Source organism: Anabas testudineus, chromosome 3 (genome assembly GCF_900324465.2).
Source record: "Anabas testudineus chromosome 3, fAnaTes1.2, whole genome shotgun sequence".
Lineage (NCBI taxonomy): Eukaryota > Metazoa > Chordata > Actinopteri > Anabantiformes > Anabantidae > Anabas > Anabas testudineus.
In genome coordinates this window covers 13106344-13129292 of record NC_046612.1, presented here as the reverse complement: position 1 = coordinate 13129292, position 22949 = coordinate 13106344, and the positions used below count along the sequence as shown (strand labels likewise).

At 39.4% G+C, this 22949-nt stretch overlaps 4 protein-coding genes across 7 annotated transcripts; 2 read left to right on the top strand and 2 right to left on the bottom strand.

Annotated features, from left to right (window-relative positions):
- Positions 1 to 536: 536 nt before the first annotated feature.
- On the bottom strand, positions 537 to 6066 carry LOC113174881 (BTB/POZ domain-containing protein 1). 2 transcript variants are annotated; one of them, XM_026379066.2, is made up of 8 exons: positions 5446 to 6066; positions 4801 to 4957; positions 3073 to 3178; positions 2785 to 2982; positions 2427 to 2619; positions 2238 to 2325; positions 1768 to 1914; positions 537 to 1663 (listed from the first exon to the last, which is right to left on the bottom strand). In XM_026379066.2, the coding sequence occupies exons 1-8, from the start codon at positions 5877 to 5879 to the stop codon at positions 1505 to 1507; spliced, it is 1482 nt and encodes a 493-aa protein (XP_026234851.1). In that variant the 5' UTR covers positions 5880 to 6066; the 3' UTR covers positions 537 to 1504. The 2 variants fall into 2 exon arrangements, with proteins under 2 accessions (XP_026234851.1, XP_026234852.1); XM_026379067.2 differs by having other exon boundaries at positions 2427 to 2556.
- Positions 6067 to 6384: 318 nt separating this feature from the next.
- Positions 6385 to 10646, top strand: LOC113173938 (transmembrane 6 superfamily member 1). 3 transcript variants are annotated; one of them, XM_026377534.1, is made up of 10 exons: positions 6385 to 6903; positions 7017 to 7120; positions 7317 to 7414; positions 7505 to 7608; positions 7699 to 7781; positions 7950 to 8068; positions 8146 to 8244; positions 8373 to 8465; positions 8547 to 8670; positions 9991 to 10646. In XM_026377534.1, the coding sequence occupies exons 1-10, from the start codon at positions 6812 to 6814 to the stop codon at positions 10056 to 10058; spliced, it is 984 nt and encodes a 327-aa protein (XP_026233319.1). In that variant the 5' UTR covers positions 6385 to 6811; the 3' UTR covers positions 10059 to 10646. The 3 variants fall into 3 exon arrangements, with proteins under 3 accessions (XP_026233319.1, XP_026233318.1, XP_026233320.1); XM_026377533.1 differs by having other exon boundaries at positions 6388 to 6903; positions 8547 to 8666; XM_026377535.1 differs by lacking the exons at positions 6385 to 6903; positions 7017 to 7120 and having other exon boundaries at positions 7330 to 7414; positions 7509 to 7608; positions 8547 to 8666.
- Positions 10647 to 11021: 375 nt separating this feature from the next.
- zrsr2 (zinc finger (CCCH type), RNA-binding motif and serine/arginine rich 2) lies at positions 11022 to 16600 on the top strand. Its single transcript, XM_026378651.1, has 11 exons — positions 11022 to 11344; positions 12660 to 12739; positions 12835 to 12919; positions 13012 to 13120; positions 13246 to 13332; positions 13812 to 13850; positions 14177 to 14298; positions 14407 to 14620; positions 15139 to 15194; positions 15314 to 15423; positions 15570 to 16600. The coding sequence occupies exons 1-11, from the start codon at positions 11301 to 11303 to the stop codon at positions 16454 to 16456; spliced, it is 1833 nt and encodes a 610-aa protein (XP_026234436.1). The 5' UTR covers positions 11022 to 11300; the 3' UTR covers positions 16457 to 16600.
- A 112-nt stretch (positions 16601 to 16712) lies between these two features.
- LOC113174591 (AP-1 complex subunit sigma-2-like) lies at positions 16713 to 22358 on the bottom strand. Its single transcript, XM_026378655.1, has 5 exons — positions 22193 to 22358; positions 21547 to 21725; positions 20067 to 20175; positions 19834 to 19971; positions 16713 to 19134 (listed from the first exon to the last, which is right to left on the bottom strand). Exons 2-5 carry the CDS (start codon positions 21723 to 21725, stop codon positions 19087 to 19089), a joined length of 474 nt encoding a protein of 157 aa, XP_026234440.1. The 5' UTR covers positions 22193 to 22358; the 3' UTR covers positions 16713 to 19086.
- Between the last annotated feature and the right edge of the window lie 591 nt (positions 22359 to 22949).

Sequence of the window (22949 nt, the reverse complement as noted above, 5' to 3'; positions counted from 1 at the left end):
TATAACATATTACAAATGCAACTAATCAAAACCAATTAAATAGTTAAGCTAATAACATCTGTGTGTAACTGTAGCTAATAATAATCCTATAAACTGTATAATAATAATCTGTACAAACTTTGGTTAACCTACATTGTTTCTTGTTTAAAGTTCATATTGTAGGGTTTTACTCATTTTGGATAATAAATAAAAAATTGACTGAAGGTCCAAGACATTTGTAGCAGAAAATTTTTGTTTTTTTTCTTACTATCGTCATTAACTGTTTCAAAAGCCTTGAGATTTACTCTTCAGCTACCACTGTACATTTACTACCGCACTGTAGCGCAGTAGCGACACTTAGTTAGTTTTATATCATCTCAGGTTTAATCACCATCTATCATACTCCAAAGCTAATCTCTTCAGTAGCGTGATAGTATACTGTAAAGAGTATTTGGCATCACCTAGTGACAGAAAGAGGAATGATGTAATGTATGCATAAATTATTGAATCTACAATCCAACATCACCGGAAATTGATCAAAGCAAATAAAGTAAATGTAAACCTTTTATATTAATTTATTTGTGCATTTTAATGAAGTGCTAAGCAAACATGGAGTCATAAATTACAGCAAGTACCACTGGCAAAGTTACATAACACACAGATCCTTAATACAATGCAAAAACAAAGTCCTTGAAGACACTTGTAGAATAAATGATAACAGTGCACATTAAAATATGTAAATGTTATACCTTTGATAACTGACAACATAACAAAATTAATGGCATCACTTGTGCAAGATAAACTCCTGAACTGGCAGCTTGTCGATATTAACACACAGGATGTCAGTATTAAGATCATTTACAAGTGATGATACAGTTTGTCCCCAAAAAGTGTTTTTTTTTTTATCTCACATCAGAGTTGTCCAACAACAGTTTCCACATTCCTGTTCATGTCTGTACACCACTACTGTGTAGCTAGACAGACACACACACACGCACACACACTTTTGTATGGCAGTCAGTGTGAGGACACTCATTGACATAATGCATTCCCTAGCCCGCCACTGTCGCGTAGGCCATGCTAATCTACTCTCTACTTTTAATTTTTAATTTATTTATGTACTACCTTACCCTAACCCTCACAACTAACTGCCTCACCCTGAATTTTACCCTAACCCTAACCAAAACCTTATTGTAACCCTAAACGTAGTGAACCTAGTCTTAACCCAGAAATTGCTTGTTAAATTGTGACCTGCTAAAATGTCCTCACTTTGTAAAAATGTTCTCAGCCCAATGGTTAAAAATTCAGTCCTCACAATGATAGCCACACACACACACACACACACACACACACACACACACACACACACACACACACACACACTCGAGCGCACACACACACACACACACACACACACTCCTTATTCCAAGGGATTATGAGGCACTATGTATATCTCCAGCAGTCCAGTCTTTCCAGCAGTCTGAGGTCTCCCTGGTTCAGTGTACCTGCACAACGCTGTGTAAGTCTAAGTGTAGTAGATGATCTCTGGTATCTGCCCGTCCTCCACTGATGTACCATTGTTATTTCCAGGTGAACTAAAGAACAAAAATGTTGTCTTGGTCCCCGTTATTGATTCTTGGATCACTTTCTTCAACCCTTTCGTGCCGTAATGTGAGTCTGGACCCTAAGTTGTAAAAACAGGCACTGAGTTAGTAAGTTGCAACAGTTCATGTTTATTCATTCAATTTAGGACTTTTTTTTAATTAAATACAGCAAGTTCAGACTGACCTTTAAGGTGGCACATGCAGTGTAGCTGACATTGGGCAGGATTTCCACAGGCTCTTTGAACATCACTCTGAACGTGTTTGCTGTGCCGTCACAGCTGAAACCTGTGTCGTTCTGCCCCAGTGTAATGCGTTTGTCGCTCTCTATGATCTACAGAACAAGATCACATCTTTAATTACAAGATGCCATTTTAAACAACTTCAAAGTGCTGAAAACACAGTGGACACAGTATCATTCAGTTCATCTTGTTTTAAAACATCATTTTCAAAATCTTTTTGGTGGAATGAGAAATTAAAAGCAGGCTTTGTTTAAACACCTCAATATTTCTACTGTAATTTATGTAACTGTGGTGTTTTGTTTGGGGACAAATAAAAAAGTGTTTACATGATGACTGGCCCTAAGAAAGAATATCAGTTACTGCATGACAAACACTTCATGCTTCATCATCATTGTGTCTTAAAGCTAGAAGTTACCTGTATGTTGACTTGATAGTCAGTGGGTCCATGTATTGAACCATACAAGCCAAAACCCACTATGGAAATTCTTCTGCTAACATTAAATCTACAGAGGGGAAAAGAGACCAACACAGAGAGACAATGAGAAAAGAAGTTTACATCAGTTCGCTCAGGTTAACAACTGCTCACAGATGTTTGTCATCTTACCTGATTCTGTCGCTGGTACCACTGTACCCCCATCGACTCTCAACCTGCTGGAATCTATTAATGCTGCACTCCTCCCCCCTGAGGCAGCAGCGTGGTCTGTCGATGTAGTCGACCCGTGGTTTGGGGTTTACTGTAAAGTGTAAAAACAGATTTACCACCTCCCGATCGAACAATATTCCAGACTGGGCAGGCCCTGTTGCACAAGAAAAAATATCAAACTGGTTTCTGTGGTTTGAATTGTATGGACACATCAGGAGCATAAAGAATATGATTAGTGATGGCTGCATTGGTCAGCATAGAGTTGACAATGAAACCACTGCAGCATGAAAAAGAGGTCATATTTCTGTCATATGCTTACCTGCAGCAAACTCCTCAACAGTCATAAGTGGGAAACGAATGAGTGGCAGGGCTTTCCCCAAAACCTTCTGCTTGTTTTCCGAAGTTGGGGGAAGCTGTTGTCTGTAACACTCAGCTTCTGCCCAACGTACCACCGCTCCGAACAGACGGTTCTCCCTGATGCTGAGTGTGTCTCTTTCTAGCACTGCACATAAGGTGTCTACACATACAAATATACAGAATATTTATCATTTCACATACAAAACACCCATGGAAAAGAAAATATTATAGGTCATGAAGACTCACATACCAAGGTCAATATCTGTAAATCCCTCTGCGTTTATTGCATCTGCAGTGCTTTTGTCTATAGTGTCTAAGCAGAGGCTGGCAAGTTGAGGCTCATCAAATAACCTCGCCTGTAATGAAAGGTCAGAAGAAGCCATGTAAGTACTTTTAGTAAATTCTGCTCATTTATTTTGTGTGCACAGAAAGGACAATTGCTCAATTAAGAAAAACTATGATTAAAAGGAAAGGCCTTCATTATTATCTTATTTTATTCTCCTATATTTACTCTAACATTCTAATAAATTAAAAATTAGAAGGCAAACATTGATGTCAGGAATATACTCCTGGGAATGTGTCGTTTCTTTTGTTTGGGTAGCTTAAGATGTCTGTTCTTTATGTTGCTGCGTTTTTGATCAAGCATGCAGGCTGAAGGTGCAGCAGCCAGCAGCAAAACAAAATACTGAACACAAACAACAAACAGCAGCAGAAACCAAAAATAGAACAGTTAATGTCATAAAAACGCAACCATTGACGGCTGGAAGATGGTCTGATGTGGGCACAGAAGGAAAAACGGTTTCATCCTGCACTGTAAGCGCTTCTGTCTGACAGTCTCCAGAGATGGAAAGAACAGCCACATTTTTATTACATTATTTCACATACTGCCCCAGAAATCGCTCCTAAAAATCAGTCAGAGTCGCTACTGAAACGTTCTTCTCCTGCCCCACTTTAAAATGATTTCTTTTTGCTGCCTTATGGCCTACAGCGGAATGTCATCTAAAATGCATTAAAGTATTTTCTCACTTTCACCTGTTGATGTTTGGCCAGATAGAAAGTTTTGGTTTTCTGTGCTTGAGATTTGAAGATAACCAACAATTGCTGCCATAATTCCAACACAATGGAGAATAAAAAAAAAGTCCCAGTTGCCCTTGGGGTGGGACCCAAATATCTGGATTCAATTTTGAGAATCAGATATTCTTTTTTTTAAAACAAAATGTGAGATACCCGTACTTGCACAGTATAAATGTGGAAATACGTAGGCTATTTCTTGGCTTGAAAGCCTGACATCCCTCTCACTCTCCACATTAAACGTGGAAACACTGAGTGCCAAATAAGTCATTAGAAACTAGTCTATCACAGTGGCACCTCTAGCATGAATGGAAGTGAGCATAGATCGTTGAGACACGACAAAGTCCACTCTTGTCCACTTGCATGGTCGAAGCTAAACAGTGACCTCTAGCCTCAACACTGCCTTTGCATACTGGTTTTATCAGCCTGCTTCAACCCTGTCAGGACACTTTGTTACTATACGCTGCTGAAATGAACATCACAAGAAGTTTACCATTAGCAGGGAATGTGGACTGACTAATCTTCCTTGCACACAACAGGAAGAGTCTAGAGGGCGTGTTTGAGGTTTAGTGAGCTAGTTACAAGATTAGGATTGATTTGGTTTACAGCGGTAACTCACTTTGTAGCTGTGACAAGAAATAGCTTGTTTATGAAAATGCGCTACTTATACCAGGTGCATTATATCGGCCCCCTTTTGCCCTAGATTGTTAATTTGGAAACAATTTTTACATGGACAGTTCATTTGTTAGAAAGCTGATTCTACAACCTCTGATCATCACAGTGAAGTTTGTGAATCTGAATGCGTCTTTATGTCAAGATAAATATAAAACTTTCTTTTTATATAAAGTGCAATTTTATTTAGCAATCTGATGGTAAATTATTAGCATATAGTAGATGTGACAATAACCTGAGTGAGGAGCATGAATGCATTGTCCGCTCTGAGGTGTTTGGTGAGGAACTCCACACAGTGACCCTCCAGAGCAGGGACTGCATACTTCTTTGCCGTATATAGCGTCGTCATCACAGTCTCTGGACCGATGTGGACCTCATCAGAGTATAGGAACCTGCACAGAGAAAACAGCAACAAAAAAAATTGTTATCAGATTTATACATTTAAAAAAGTTCAGCCACTAAATTTATGTTGTATGTATGAAATTAATTTTGAAGCTAAGCATTTTGGTGTATTGTGTATTAACAACTGGCATTTACTTCTTTACTAAAATAGGTCTGCAGAAAATATATTTTACAGGGTACTTAGCTGTAAAAAGTGTGTGTATATTATTGAATATACTGTAAATAGGGTCAATAATATGTACTTTTGTTGCCTAAAGAATGTTGAGTGATGATCAGAAGAGTTGCAGATTACTTTCTTGTTGGTCCTACTAATTGATTTATTGATCAGTTATGTCAGATCAACAGCAATTTGCCTCTAGTATAATTAGCTGAGCCTTTTAAACGTGTGTCAACAATGATCTGACATCTAAATGACATCCTTTGATTTGCCCTTAACCTGTATTGACTTGCCCAGTGCAGGTGGATCTCCTGTCCTTACCTGAGCAGGGAGAGAAAGGCTGCCGGCTCCACATCAGGCAGCTCTATTTCAGCCGAGGTGGTCGCCATCCCTCCGTTGAACATGGCATCAAAAACGGCACTGCCGGCGGCCAGGACGAATTTATGGGCCGGTATCCTCTGGGCCTGTCTGCTCTTGCCCACAATGAACCTGACGTCGCTGAGCAGCTCGTTGTTGAAGAGGAAGGCGAAGCGCTCCTTCAGGGAGCTCTTCGTCGCCTGCCAGTTGTACATGGGCTCCCGGTGAAGGCCGAGGACAGGTGGAGAGGCGGGCGGTGCAGCAGCGCAGGCTGGCACGTTGGAGAGCGCAGCTACGGCTCCGGACTGAGCCGAGTTGGACGCTGCCTCCTGACCGTCAAGGTTTGACGCCAAGCCGCCGCCGCCGCCGCCGCCGCCGCCGCCGCTCCCGGTCGCCATAACGACACACTTGTGTTAATTTTGCACTTGCACAGTTCACTGTTAATAACACAAGAACACGGGCCGACTGTACCGCCTGAGTTTTATTTACGTGGTGTCCATCGCAGTGGAGGCCATCGCTCTTTGATGCTTAGCTTTAGCTGCCTGCTAGCTGTCTGCGTCTGTCCAGAAATGACGCAGCGTCCACTTCCGCCAAAACACTTTTTTTCATTAAACTTTATTGAAACGTAAAAAAACAGACAAGCGCGCAATAAAGAAACATAAACAAATGGATAATTTAAACATTTTTCTAAACATTTTTCCATTGTAAGAATTGCGTTTATATGGGAAACTACAGCACATTTTTTTAGTACTGTATACATTTCTTGGTATCTTGTATTTTACTTTAGTCCCGTAATTTCATGCCACTTTCTTCTCCTCCACAGTAAAATACTGTGGCTGGAATTTAAATCCTGTTTTAATTTATTATATATATATAAACTCAATATGTAAAATTAAACTACTAGATGTCAGCGTCTGCACTTTACAATAAGAAAAAAACTAAATTTGAGAGACATAATAATGATGAAGATGATTTTGAATTATTGTACTATCTGACAAACAGCTGTGTGTGTGTGTGTGTGTGTGTGTGTGTGTGTGCGTGCATGCGTGCGTGTGAGTGAGTGAGTGAGTGAGTGAGTGAGAGAGAGAGTGACAGAAGGTACTGTAGGAGGCAAAGAGAGGGGGAGTGAGAAAGATCAGACCAGCAACTGCAAGTCCGAGCATGTCTGCTCTGTCTGATTTGCAAATTTGTGCTTTGTTTACTTTACAATCGTGACTTTTCTTTGAGTTCCTGGAATATGACTTGCAGACTAAACATGAGAGTTTCTACGGCTGAATTATTTTAAATGATCATTTCTCGGAGAAGATAAATCGCTTCAATCCGGTTCGCAATGAGCGCGTCTGCAGGGACGGGTGTGTTCATGCTCTCCTTGATGTCCATCCCCATCTGCTATTTGTTCAATTCCCTCATTTACAACAACAGGTGAGTGTTTTTTTATGCTTACTACTGATGAAAACTTGTTACCATCACCAGTAACTGGCATCATTTGAAACTCTTTAACTTTTAAAAATATACATCGTTTCCTTTGCATTTAGTGCTGAAGCTTTCTTCTTCACTGGATGTGCATCAGTCCTCATTCTGGTCATTTCAGCACGGTTTATGCTCAAAAAGAAGGCTCCAGTAGATCCCCTTTTTTATGGTATGAATTCTCAAATGCATGTTGTGCTGTTGAGGCCAGAACATTTTAAATTCATTGCAGTCTTGGAAGAGAAATGTTAATGTTACACAAATGTGGTATTTTAAAAAGGTAATTCACACTCTACACTGTATTTGCATGATGTTATTAGATGGGGACATTTAAGCCAGTTATTAAATACATGCATCTCTCTGTGCAGTGTATGGAGTGTATGCATTCCTCAGTGTGGTGAATCTGATCATTGGGCTGGAGCAGGACAACATAATTGATGGATTTGTGACATTTTACCTCAAAGAGGCAAGTGTTGTATGTTCTTGTGTGTGCTATTGTAAATCACATATGTGCTTCACCACACGCTGTTACTGATAAATCTACCATGTGTTTCAGGCAGATCCACATATTAATTCAGCACATGGGCACATGATCTCCTATTGGGATGGCTGTGTTCATTATCTCATGTATCTGCTCATGATTGCTGCGATCACTTGGGGGTACGTGCTAGCTGTCTATGTATCTAACTGTGTTTTTGGGTGTATAGTGCATTCATCTGGTTTTCACAATAGTAGTGTTGTGGTTTGCAGGGACAGTTACAGAGCCATTGGACTATACTGGGTGGGATCTTTTCTCATGCGTGCCATAGTCTACATTCTTGGGAACGCTGTTGGTAAGTACACTAAAAATAATAGGATGCTTTTAGATGGAAAATCCCACCCCCACACCCCGATAAGAGGATGGAAAAGATGCACATTATATTAAAAAAAACTTCTACTTGAAGTGTTTTGGTCTGTGTGTGAGATATTGTTGTAATCTATCTTTTTTTTTTTTTTTTTAGGAAAATATGGGACCCACTTCAGTCCTCTCTTCCTCCTCCACATGTTGTATATTTCAGTGTCTATCTGGGCATGCTTCCGCATCTTCCGCCAGCCCTCCACACAGGAAATTCAGTTGACAGTAAGTCAGGATCACAACCAGCGAATATTGCATTTAATAATATTTTGAATGTCGTTTTGTTGTGTCCTTTTTATCAGAGCATCCAGGAAAGAAAACATTTACTCCACAGACCTCTGGACCTGCTCTTCATTATCTACCTCATTCCTGCATTTGCTTTCTGTGTGTTCCGAGGTCTGGTAAGAAACACCAAAATGATCACCGGGCCAACACACACACACACACACACACACACACACACACACACACAAGGTGATAATAGTATATCTTTATGTACAGTGTCTTCAGTGTAGTGTTTGTGTTTTAGGTTGCTCTGGACTGTTCAAGCAAATATTGTCAAGATTACACACAACAATATGAGCCCTATTTAAAAGACCCTTCTGCCTATCCTAAAGTACAGGTAAGTCTGAATGTGCCAAAGACTTTACAGCGTAATTGCATAAAAATATCTAAATTGGTAAACTGTATCTGTTTTGGTCAGATGCTGGTGAACATGCTGTACTCTGGTCCATACTACATCATTGCTCTGTATGGGCTGTTGGTGCCAGGTTGTGAGTGGATGCCAGATCTGACTCTTGTACACTCGGGAGCACTGGCACAAGTAGGTAAAGAGTACACACACATGTTTAATTAGTTTGAATCCCTTTTTAAAACACTTTGAATAAAATATTCAAATTTAAACTAGGAAACCAACATACAACAGATTATGTTTTCAGTTTTACAAAGTACAAGACAGAGAAGGAAACACTAGGTTCATTGTTAAACCTTCCTCTCTTTCAGCTGTTGACAGTGTTTCTGTGTGTTTTCTGTTCTCACATGACATCATAGCTCCAGGTATGAGAGTGGGCACTGGGCCAAGCCTTGGCCCATTCGCCTGTATGCAGTGGTTGCAGAATGGTTTCTGTTTAGGTTATTCATCAGTTTAGTCAAACACCAGTGACAATATGTGAACAGATCTGAATCTGAATCAGCAGCATGTATGCCATCTGTTTACATCTAAACATGGAAACTCCGGAGAGTGGCGGGAACAGCTAGTACGCCAATCACATCCCTACAGGAGAAAGCAGCTATTGTGTTCGAGCTGCAGGCTGTCGCGTCACTCACCAGCAGGATAAGGCCAGAAGCTGACTTCAGACCATGAGCAATGGTGGTATTGGTGGTATTCACCTAAATGTCAGCTGTTCGGCCTATAAATAGGAAAGCTGATGCTCTGACAGCTGTCATTGCAATGAGACATGTAGTGTGTCTCTTTTCAGTGACTTTCTGTAAAAGGATAACTGGCAGAAGTGTGTTAGACTGTAACAAAATCTGAGTATGAGTACCAGAATTAATTTAGGGCTTATCAGTGCAATAAGAGAATAGTAATAGTACTCTAAAACAGGTGCCGGTTGTTTTAGAGTAATGCACCACCCTAGAACAACCGTCACCTGAGGTCATTTTCATGTTTTTACTTTTTCCTCTGTGTAAAATGCTAAAGATAGATGTGTGATGAAAACATTTCAAACATTTCTTTAAGGAATTGAATATCATACTTTTTCCTTTTCTCAGCAAGAATCCATGATTTGATATCAGAAGGTTTCTTCCTATATCCAGTGTTTACACTGATGTCTCAACACAATAACAGAGAAAGAAACAACTGTCTGTAGAAGAAATGACAATTCTGAGAAACTAGTAAATCTTTCATAGAGGTGGACCTAAAGTTTAGACACTACAGTTGAAATTGTTCGTGCACAATTGCAGAAAATAAATAATGTAATAATTGGTGCACCTGCCTTTTTGTTTTATGCCTAAAAAATGTAATATGTCAAAACAAAAAGACTTTACTCTAAACTTATCAATGTGCTGACATTTAAGGGTGTTTCAGAGATTTTGTTTTTCTCTTCATGAAAAATAAACAGATCTTCCATCTCTACCTCACTTCACAGGCCCAGTTCTCTCATATTGGTGCGTCTCTTCACACGCGGACGCCGTTCTCCTACAGAGTACCTACTGACAGGCAGCTGGTCTTTTTGTTGGTCAACGTCCTGTACGCTCTGGTGCCTCAGGCTCTGTGCTATCGATGCTGCACCAACCCTGCCTTCTTCCTCAGGCCAACGCCGGAGAAGAAAAGCGAATGACAGGGAGAGAAAGAGAGAAAGCGTGCCAGGGATGTCAAGGATGCCTGAATAAAAAGCTGAAGTACTTGCAAAGTACTGCACTGTGTTTGCAGTTATTAACAGTTGCTATTTTTGGAGGGGAGAGAGACTGCCACCTGCAACCTTAATGCAGGCTGAGCGGAGGTATTGGAAACTTGACAAAATACTGCAGTGTCTAGCAGAGGTTGTTTAACCGGGTATATATCATTCTGCAGCTTAATTTGAACATGTGAATATAAATTGAAAAACAGTTTAAAGGAGCCCCAAACATAAGGGGGCACACACAGTTCCACGGCACAGAGAATATGTACTTTGTAAGACTTAAGATTCAAACTACTTGACAAAACGAACTGTTCTTATTATTTTGTTAAATTGTTTTCTTCTATACACTGAAGTAGTGTAGTGCCTTTTTGGTAATCGATTAGCCAATAAAGAATTTGCTCATATGTGTCTGTGTGCATGTTATTCACATACAGTAGATTGATATTAATCAGTTTAAGGGCATTTGGTGAACAGAATGGTCTAGTATTGTTATAATCGCATTACTTTGCAACATAAGTTTTATTAATCTAATATTGTTAGGTGTACATGGGAAATGATTGGAGGTGTACTGGGATTATACAATGCTTATTAAAAATAATTAAAATTTCCCCATTTCTAACAGATATTACATTTTTTTGGCTTTTTATATTTAGAAAGAACTAATATTTTTGAGAAAATTCGCTAAACATATAAGTAAAAGTGCTCTAACTTAAACATTGTAGATGTTTACTGGCTGTTTTAAACCGGAAGTACTTCTCCTTAACTCCACCTCTTCTTCCGCCGCTCGAGTAAAACAACGCTGCACAGTTAACCGCGGTTTACTAGAAACAGAAATTATTGAGTTGTATCACCACAATGAGAAACCAGATCTAGGTCGGAAGTATCTTTTTCAGTCAGGGGGCGTTTGGCGTAGTTAGTGGCTCTAATAAACGTGGTGAAGAAATAATAAAGTGTAGCTAAACACGTTGACGTGCTAGTGTTAGCTAAAAGGCTAACTAGCTGGCTAAAGCGTAGCTAGTTAGCTAGCGCTAGCTTAGCTGAAGATACATTTACCTGTAATGGCAGCAGTCACTCCTCCACTGATCTCGGCTCCTGTGTTAAGGTTTGTAACCTATCTGTCTTTAGCTATGGTAGAAGTCACTAGATATAAGTTAATGAAGTCCAAGATGTAAATTAAAATGCTGTTATCTTGTTGTCACTAGCATCAGTGCAGTAACATCTAAATTCATAACGTGAAAAACTTCACTATTGGTGTATTTAATAGAGTCTACTACTCCCCAACAGTGAGTATTTTATCTGTTAATCATGTCTATATTGACGGTGTAAGTGAATATACACAAAAAAAGCCATCACCTGGATTTAACTAAGCAAATAGGTAAGAACCTCCCCTCGCCTGCATGGATGATTATGTTTCAGCTGACAACAAGTTATTAAATCCCAAACTGATGCATTGAGCAGCTTCTTATTTCTATAAACAAACATGTCGAAAGACACATCCTGTGGTCGTGGAAAGATGTTAATATGTTTCAGAAGGGTCAAATTATTGGCATGAATCAAGTAAAGAAAACATATAAAGACATTGATGAAACTACTAAAACTGGGTTAAGACCTGTCCACTGGACGAAGGTCATGTGAGCAGATTTATCCTGTTCCACAGTGATGTGTGTGTCAGGGTAAGAAGAGAGGAGGGTGAAGTGATCCACCCATCATGCCTAGTGGGTACCATAAAAGCCTATGATCTGGGGTTCAGCAACGTTCAGCAATGTTATGTGTCCAAAGACCGAGGTCAGCTGACTACCTGAATATACTGAATGACCGGGTTATTCCATCAATGGATGTTTTCTTCCCTGATGGAATATTTCAAGATGACAATAACAGGATTCAAATTCTTCTTTCATAATTTCAAATTATGAAAGAATAGTTCAGGGAGCATGACACATCATTTTCACACTATGATTAACCACCACAGAGTCCAGACCTTAACCCCACTGAGAATCTCTGTGATGTGCTGGAGAACACTTTGTGCCGTGGTCCGACTCTCCCATCTTCAATACAAGATTTTGGTGAAAAATTAATGCAACTCTGGACGAGAATAAATGTTGTGACATTGCAGAAGTTTATCGAAATGATGCTACGGTTAATGGTTCAACCAAATATTAGTGTGTGACTTTTTTTTTTGGACAGTTACTGTATTTTGTTGCTAGACCTGTTGTTGAAGACAATTGTTGTGTGTGTTCTGGCAACAAAGCATTTTCCTGTGAAAAAGGCCAGTTTGTTTATTTCATTTCACATTTTTCACTTTGGTTTTGTGTGCGTGCCTCAGGTTCACTGCATTACACTGTACATGGGTTAATGTGCTTGTGTTCACCTGAACTGATTTGCTCAATACACTCAAAAGGATACTTTTTTTTTTCTAGTCATAAACAACGTCGGGCTGCTCTGAGGAAAGAGAGAAGAAAACGGAAACGGCAAGCTATCGCCAAAGCCAGAGAATGTGGTATGTAGAAAGCTTTCATGTTGACATGATAACTTATTTTTAGGGTTGTAGCTGCACCAATAATCAAATTAACCACAACACTAACCCTCTTCTAGATTTAGAAAATGGAGCAGGCTGTACACCTGAAGAAGAAATAAGCGACATAAATGATGAGGAGAATGATAATGCTGAAGAGGAAAGGTAAACAACACTAATGTCACTCTGCTGTTCTTGATCGCACAGCTTTTATTATTCTTCATTGAGTTTGGTTTGCACTCTATATGTTTTGTCAGGCTGCGGCAACATGAGGAGTGGCTGAAAAGAGAGAGGCTGGCTCAGGAGGAATTCAGGCTGAGGGCTGAGAGGGAGGAAGCTGCAAGGAAAAGAAAAGAGGAGGAGGAGGTAATCTGCTGTTTGTATCTCTTAAGGGAAGGGAGTATGTACAAGTTAACAAACATGACTAGTTGTTCCATAAAAAAAATATGGATAGGTAGAGGCTTATTTACTTTGTCTTTTTGTGTTCACAGAGGATGATAAAAGAGGAATGGGAGGCCCAGCAGAGGAGAGAACAAGAAGAAAAAGAGCAGAAGCAGCAGGAGAGGCGAGACAGAGAGGTGAAACGGGCCCCAGGAAGATAAAAATAAAAAGAAATATATCCTCTTCTAATTAGTCGTAACAGTTCATGTTATTCCTCCAGAAGTGGAAGATTAAGATGAAACATCTCAACAATGGAGTGTTTTTTCTTTTGTACAATGTGTTTTTGCTTTGTACAGATGTGTATGAATGTATATTATTGCTTTTCCTTGACTGAGTGGCACAAACAACCCTCCTGCTCCTTAACTAAGATCCACACAAAGAGCAAATCCCTTACAGCATCATCAGCTCTCACTACAAGGATGTATCTTTTACTATGAATGACAACTGTCTGTGAAAGTGCTTTAAAGAGTCTAGAAATCTTTTAAGCAGTCCCTCTTAAATGCCATTTTTGTGCCTATCAGTCCTTGTGAATGTGGTCTTAACCCATGTAACAGACATGCTGCAGTATGTTGCCCTCTACACATTTTCACCAGCCGTGTCTTTACACCATTTGTAGGAAGCTGTTCAGAAAATGTTGGATGAAGCTGAAAATCAGGTACAAACACAAAACATGACTTCTTCATAAGTCTAATTATACATAAAATATATTTCTATGGATTTCTAAGTTGCTGCGTATATTAAGTAGTATATTCCATTTCTAATGGGATGTAGCTCAGATAAATGTGTGTGTGAGTGTGGTGGTGCTTTGTCAATCTTTTAGAATTTAAGCGTAGAAAAGATTTTCATCATTCAGTCCTAAAGCTAGATAAAGGGAAGACAATTATTACCTGGCATGACCAATTTATGCAGCATTAACTAAATGTTTAGATGCTTGAGTACATTATGTATAATAACTTTTTTTGTGTGTTGTCTCAATTCCAGCTAGATAATAAAGGACCATGGATGAATCCTGAAGCTCCTGTGACAGAGAACTTTGGAACAGAGCGAGATGTTGCCAACTGTCCGTTCTTCCTTAAGACTGGAGCATGTCGATTTGGAGACAGGTAGCATGTCTTTCTTATTTCTTATTTCTTCTATTTTTGACTTGTTGATGTTTGAGTAGATGCAGGAAACTTTCTTTCTGAAATTTTCTCCTGTCTTTGTGATTCCAGGTGTTCTCGGAAACACATTTATCCCACAACCAGCCCAACTCTGATGATCCGTGGCATGTTTAGAACGTTTGGCATGGAGGAGTTGCGCCGCGATGATTATGACATGGATGCTTGTTTGGAACACAGTGAGGAGGAGCTGCAGGAGTCTTTTCTCGAGTTCTACCACGACGTTCTGCCAGAGTTCAGGAGTGTTGGCAAGGTGGTACAATTCAAGGTAAGATGAGATCAGAGAAGAGGAGAGTCAGTATGTTTACATGCATTTATGTACCCAACTTTATGTCACCTTTTCTAGGAATCTCATCTCTTGGATTGAGAAACTTAAACCTAAATCAGGCTTTGTGCTGTAATGTACGTCTATAACGGCACTGTGGTTGGATGAAAAAGGTTGTTTTCACAAGACCAATAATTAAATTCATTCTGACCACAACTGAAATAGACAAAGAGTTGAATAAGTTGATTTCTACAGTATAATTCAGACATTGAAGTAAGAAGAGAGGTGCTCTGAGCACTGTTCTAAAGTTTGAGCAGCCTGAGCAATTATTTCACATATAATATTATGAAAATTTTCTTATAGGTGAAAATACCCCTGCAGCAAATACTCATTAAAATGTCCCCTCTTTCAATGCAAATATCTATGTCTATGTCTATGTCCTGAAATCACTATGTAGGAACTGAATATGATGCCCTTTAAAAAAATAATATTACCACTAAACATTTGGTTTCTTCTTTTAGGTCAGCTGCAATTACGAACCACACCTAAGAGGAAATGCTTACATTCAGTTTGACACGTAAGCCATCCCACAACCACTCTATGACCTTTTTCAAATGAATAAAATGTACCTTTCGCCAAGATCTTGTATTTTTCAATAAAAGTCTCTGTTCTTTTGTCTCTGTGCTCTCTGTCCAGAGATGAGCAATGTATGGAGGCCTTTATCAAGTTCAATGGGAGGTGGTATGCAGGCAGGCAACTTCATTGTGAGATATGTCCTGTTACACGGTGGAAGAATGCAATATGTGGTCAGTTATAAATTTACTTACAACCACAGTAATATGAGAGCAATTTTTTCCAAAAGTAATTTTAGTTTAGTGCAGAGATACAAGATGCAGCTCAGTGGATATACTATGGATTTAATAACTTTTTGTGTATATTTCTCCACTCTTAGGATTGTTTGACAGACAGAAGTGCCCCAAAGGAAAGCACTGCAACTTCCTGCATGTATTTCGAAATCCTGGCAATGAATTCTGGGAAGCTGACAGGGACCTGCACATATCACCAGACCGCAGCGTCAGGGGCAGTCGCAGAGACGGAAGACATTCAGAGCGATATGGAGATGGTTCGTGGAGGCAACGTCACTGCAGCAGAAGCCCTCTAAGATCGGAGAGATCACACAGCAGACGAGAGGGTGATAGAAGGAGGAGCAGGAGTAGAGAGAGGAGTCGTGAGAGGAGGGCCTCATACCAGGATAGACGGAACAATGGGTCATCCAGATCCAGACATAGTGCCAGGAGGAGAAGCAGAGACAGGTCGAGAAGTAGAAGTAGAGACGGAGAGCAAGACAGACTGAGAAACAGGAGTAGAGACATAGGCAGGGAACACAAGAGTAGAGACAGAGATGAAGACACACAGGGAGAAACCAGAGACGGAGAAAGAGAATGCAACAGGCAAAGTAGAGAAAGGAGCCCCAAGGAACCACATAAAAGTAAGAAAACACAAAACGATGACAACAGCACACATCGCCGCCACAAACACTCCAAAAAGAGCAAGAAAAAGAGCAAGAAGAAGCACAAAAAGAAAAGCCATTTGCCTGAAGGGACGACTTCATCTGGAGAGTCAGAAAATGAAAAGGAGTCGGAGGGAGAGATGGAAAAACGCTGCGCAGGGAGTCCCAACAGAGAGAGACATGAAACTGAGCCAATTCAGAAAAACAGTGAATTGGATGAGAGCACCGGCACCCAGCAGAGGTTTAGTCCTGAGGCGAAAAGTGAAATCTCCAACACAGAGCGACTCCGCGATCCAGCTGCAAACAGTCACACAAATGTCTTTGATTAGCTTCTTACAGCATCTGTAAATTGGTTGTTTCTCCCTATGACTGCGGTAATATATAGTGAGGAATAAATATACAGAAGGTTGGTACTGATCCCTTGTATGTACATGTGAATATTTGCTTTAATAATAAAATGATCACGATCAACACAGCTGTGACAATACATGGTTATTATTTCTGAGTAAAAATAAAGCTCAGCACCTGAATTTTCTTTTTAATACATTTATTGTTACTTTTCAAATATAAGAAAAAATGTTGTCAAATGTGTTTAATACAAAAGTAATTGATTTGCACAAATCAAAGATGAACTTTGTGGTGGCAGGGGAGAAAAATTGATTGCCATCGTTGTCTGTGTTGAGCATCTATTCGTCTCATGTTTTCCTGCATCTTACTGACAAGAGAACAGGTTGACAGTGAGAAATATTAATAATGTACCCTGATATGTGCAGTTCCTACTCTAATAAACCTCGAATGGATTGTAATAACATAATACTGGTAAACTGTAGTCACGTAACCCTCACGTATGTTTAACCAAACACCGTAAATCCCTTTTTTGCCATGTTAGGCTTCTACAGACATCAATAATACAGTTAAACACAGTGCTCTTTGGTCATATGTTAGTAATTAAGAGTAAGCCAAAGTAAATACATAAAATAGTGTTTCTTTAATTTGGGTCACTATACTATCCTGACCTGATACTAGGGGAGAGATTAAGCTAAGTTTATCTCTGTGTTAACAAATACTTTTGTTAGGAAAATAAGTTTGTTCTCAGACACAAAGACAACACAATAGGTTTTACAAACGTAACACTAGAACACAAACAGCTGTTTAATAAAGGTAAACACGAAAGTGTTGAAATGTGAAATGGAGATGAGTCATCAAACAAATGTATACACTGATAGTATGGGAAAGTAATTTCTCTGAACTAGTGGGTTCATTTGACCCATGTAGTGGCTGCAGTGATGTGACTAACAATGTAAGCAATTCTCATAACAGCACAAACTCCAGTTCAGACTTCTGATGTATCACTGTTACTTCTGAGTCACTTAGCACTTTCTGCTTTTCTGAAGCTATTTCTAGAGTTCTCAAATAGTTTTAACCACCTGTAGTGCTGCAGATGACAGTAACGTCTTGTAGTTCCTAAAAAATGTCACGCTTTTAGACATATTTTTTGGAAAACTAGTGTTGCATTTTTCTAATCACCTATGAATATTGCTGTAGGAAGAATAGTCTACACAAAAGATGACTTCCTTTTCTTACATCATTTCTGCCGAGCTGAAGAGGTCTCTCAGTGGATGTTGAGCTGGTGCTAAACTTAAGGCTAGGAGATGGAGATACAGACCTTCCCTACCATCCATCATCATGGGATATGCCAACTCTAATTGTAGCTTGATGTGTTTTACTGAGACCTGCTTGAATCAAAACACTGAAGACACCTATGCAGACGTGCTCATACTTCACCCTGGTACGAGCAGACAGTGATGCTCAGGAAAGTGGCAAGGAAGTGGAGGACTTGCTTTATCTGTAAACAGGAGATGGTGTAACCCTGCTCATATAACTGTCAAGGAGAGAATATGTTGTCAAGGCATTGAGCTTTTGGCTGTTGGTCCCAGACTGTATTATGTTCCCAGGGACTTCAGTCATACCATCGCAATACTTGTTTACATTCAACCAAGAGCAAATGCTAATGTTGCATGTAAATTTAACCGTGAGCTCCTCATTATAATATCAGCACTCTCATCTCACAGGATTTTCCCAGTTTGTCACTTGTCCTACCAGAGAAGGTAAAACACTGGATCTACTATATGCAGGTGTCAAGGAGGCCTCTACCTCTACTGCCTTACCACCACTTGGTAGGTCAGACCACTGCCTGGTCCTACTGCAGACCTGTAATAAACCCTGGGGAGGCAGCATAAGGCAGAAGGACACAGAAGGATTGGAAAAACTGGTGCAAAAAGGTTGTTCCGTAACTGGAATGAGGTTGTATATTGTATACCGACCATCCCCTACACAACATCCTGATGGACCAGAGAAGTAGCTGCAGTGGACGACTCAGCTCATTTTGTTGCAGGACTGAAAGATACAGTAGATCCTTTATCCCCTAGCTAACAGCAGATGACTATTTACTATCCTTCCTTCAAGACTACCAGAATTTCCCTTTGGGGATTCATAAAGTTTATCATATCTTATCATGACATCAGGGGCAAAGCTCTGTGACTCAAAAGCACTGGTCATAACATCAGAGGGAGCAACCACAGCTATATCACCTTTAAAAGTTTTTTAAGCCTAACAACACATACAGCTCTACACCTGGTGACGATGGATGATCTTAATATGATGCTGGATTTTTCAGGTTGTTGCTACATTGTTCTCTGTGGAGTTTTAAGAAGTCAGTTGAGTGAAGTGTACTATTAATACTGCAGAATACAGTGAGGGAACTTGTACATGAAAGACACATTAAGACCACAGTTGGCACCACACTGAAAGAACACCACAGTACAGAATATCACAGTACGTTGATGATAATTATATACATACAACACTGACAATGTGAACAGGAATAGATGGGATACAGACAGAGAGGCTACCAGAGCTGCATCTGGCAGCAAGAACTGTGAGGCAGCAACATGGTGATTTATGTCAGCCCAATTTCTTCTAAAACACTCCGTGGTGCCTCAGCCTCCTGCAGATGAAGAAAAGAGACATTCCTTGTTGTTGTTGCTGTCAGAATGTGGATCTGTTTTAAATTTTTGTAAATTATCACAAAATACCTTTGTTAACTGTAAATAATAGTGTGAGTCATAATTGCATGTTACTAAGTGTGTGATGGGGAACAGGGGGCCTTTGCAGGTCTGCACAGGCAGTTACTGTGTGCTGTTATAACAATAGTACTGCGTTGCTTTGCTAAAAATACCACTGAGCACTAATTCTGTTAACTGCAAATGACTACAGCTAGACAGTAATGCAAACATGCAGGACAGTAATTGTTTTGGTAAACTGGCACAAGGAAAAGAGAGAGACATTAACCACAGCAGGTTTAAAATAAATAGGCAAGGGCAGGTCCACATGGTCACAAGGTCAAAAGAAGAAACATATCAACATCTTCCATCTATCTTTCTGTCTAATTCAATCGTTTAGGTTCAGTTTTTCAAATATTCCTATTGTTGTTTTTTTTCTTTTTCCTCTGTTATAGTAAAGTGAGTATCTCTAGACTTTAAATTGTTGTTTGAGCAAAGACCTCACCTTTGGCTCGGGAAGCTTGGGCTGAACATTTTTACCCCGTCATCAGCAGGTTAAGGGTCAGGTATAATATTAAAGCACTGTTTATGTGATGGTTAGTCTGTCACATGGCTGCTATCTCTTCATAAAGCACTACATGTACCTCTTGCAGTAGGTCAGCCTGCTCTATGGCCTTCAGCACGTTCTTCTTGGAAGTCTCCTGGGCCTCTCCACCCAGCAGGAACTCGTCGAGGATAAAGTAAGCCTTCTCAAAGTTGAAGATAATATCCAGCTCACACACCTGTGAGGCCACAACAACATCTTGATTAATTTATTCAGATTATTTTCGCTCACCAGTAATTAATATTTTACATGTTTTACATTTAAGACACTCACACTTCCAAAATATTTGTCCAGCAGTTCCACATATCTGTGGATGATCTCTAGAGTGATCAGCTCGTTATCCTGATCCTCTACTGCACAGCAGAAATACAGGCTTGCATATCTACAACACAGAGAGAGCAGAAATGTGTTATATATGAGTTAGTATTGAGTTCGTATTAGAAGGTTTTTACATGCTGTTATTTTTACATGTATGACAACTAAAAGTTCCAACAAGGAGCAAAAAATTATTTTAAATCTAACATCAAAATTCAAATTAGTTTACTGCTAAAAACAATTATGTTTTATTGCTCTGTGGCTTTGTCATTTTGTACCTTGGCAATAAAAGTACAACCACTGTTATTTCCTTCTTTAAATTATAAATATATATATATACAATAAATTTAAGGGAATAGGAATATTACCTTTGAAGACTACAAAATAAGTATACAAATTATACAAAATAAACATATAAATAACACATAAGTCAGCAAATAGCACCACTATAAATGTGATGAAAAAACATTTTCACAACCAGAAGGTGAGATCTAAATGCCCAAATTCTAAGTGTGACAAATAATCAGTGAATCATTTGTTCTTACAAACAAATCATCACAGATACAAACTGATGAAGCAAACAAAACATTACCAAATCCTATTACTAAGATCATCCTTCGACATGCTTGCATAAAAGATTTACTAGAAAAATTAGAATGAGGCTTATATGGGTTAGTGTTATATGATTAAAGGTTAAACAAAATAGTGTAAACTCAAGGTCCAGTTGCTATCTTTTTCCAGGGCTTTCAACCACATCAGTTTTCATTAATAGTGTAACTCAAGCTGTGCAATTCCTCCCCCACATACAACCACCTGTTATCTATCATGTGACTAAAAACACTTTAATCACAGTGTAACAACTAAGCCATCTCCAAGACATCTGAGCAAACTACTTCATGCTGATGAAGACAATCAGGGTGCAGATGAAAGCTAGTAAGTGGAGTTAAGATTAATGTGTAAAACTACAATTTCCAAAGTCAGGAATGATCGACATGTATAGTAATGTTTACATTACTGCCCTATTCATTCTGCAGCATGACACTGCACTCAAATGTACAGCCAGAGTCATGGCCTAGTGGCTATCTTTAACCACAAGGAGAATAAGGAGCCCTGCGACAGATGGTAAGGCTGCAACAAAGCTCTGATCCCATCATCAAGTCACACGGAAGTTACACGAAGAGACAGAAGACAGGGAAGAAGTGTGGTAAGTCCTCTAGGAAGCTTAGATCAATCTAGCTGAAAAGTACTTTGGAAAATCTGTGAACATGTCTAAGTAGGAAATTAAAAGTGAAAAAGTGAAAGGCATCTCTTTTGCAAGTTTAAACATATGTTTATGTGCATATGCATCCCGGTAAGCGTGATATGTATAGACAGTGATGAACAGTGTAGATGCCACATAGAACGGCTCAGTATTTAAACTCCTTTTATTCACACACACCTCTTGTACACAATCTTGAGGTCCCTCCACTCCAAGAAGCTGCACATCTTAGGCTTTCTCGCCAGTATGGTCTGGACCAAATCTCTGGAGATCTTCTTCCTCTCCTTGTCAGACAGAGGCACATACCACTTCTGCAAGCGCAGCTTTCCCTGTCGGCTGAACAACAGCATGAACTGCATCTGAAGGAGAAGTTAAAAGAAGTTCAGTTAAAAGCCATCCGTGGCTGACATGACATAAACATTAACTTACATACATTTGATAGAATGATACATTGAAAAATGACAACACGAATAAAAACTGATAGTGACAAAGGGACGAACGGGACAGTGGTATGTCATCATTGATCATGTGATATTTATGAAATGTCCGTGACTAAAAACTTAATTAAGTAGATGTAGCCGAATAATAAAAAGAACCACCCGAACGGAAATGCATGCCTTATTTTACAAGACTTAGTCGTCTGATCATATTTATTGTTCAATAACATTTAACGGGCTGGGTGCTTTTAAACAAAGTTTCGTTAGCTTGTGGTGGCTAACCTTGCTAGCTGGCTACATATTATTAACTGCACGTTATGTGTCATTTGCGCCCCCTCCTGCGACGCTTAGCTAGCTACAGATATACAGAAGTAAACACGAGTCTTTACCTTCGACTTCGATTTATTCACGTAGATGGCAGGTAACCTCAGTAAATCCAAGCGATACACATAACCAAAAGAAGAAAAAACGCGTATTTGAGTCTTTCTGTGGGTTAACGTTAGCTTCTCACACAGCTTGATGCTAAACTAGCTAGCGGATGGTGATTGCTGGTTAAAAGAGCTACCCTCTGATTGGCTGGGAAAACCACAACTGTGGAATCTGATTGGCTGAGTGATTCCGCTCGTCGTTACGTCACTCTTAGCTCTGGTTTCCCCTGGATGCTAAAAGTGCAGTCTGGTCTTTTTTTTTGTTTAAGTTTGATATAAATCTAAAAAGATCACAGCATATGTACCTTCAGGAGGAAAAAATACTCTCTTCTTTCTTACATTACACTACAAGTAAAGAGTTTAGTTAGTAAAACTAAAATAACTAAATTGAAAAACGTCAGTTTCACTTAAATCCCATATTAAACAATATTTATTCTCATCAGTCCAGGGAAGCAAATAAACCAGTCCGTTTCTATAATATAAATGTAACTGTGCCCCAAGGGAATTTAACCAACCAGTCACTTTTGGTTAAATTCTGACTTAATAACACAGGGGTTAGTGCTCATGTTTATGCATATTCACAAGATGGCTCCAAAATCTAGTTGTCCTACAGCACAGGTGCTGGTCCACTTACTAATGTTTTAGTCCATTAATGAGTATTTGAAACATGGTTTGCAGCCACGTAAACACAGTACAAAGTAGATAGTATTTGCATGTC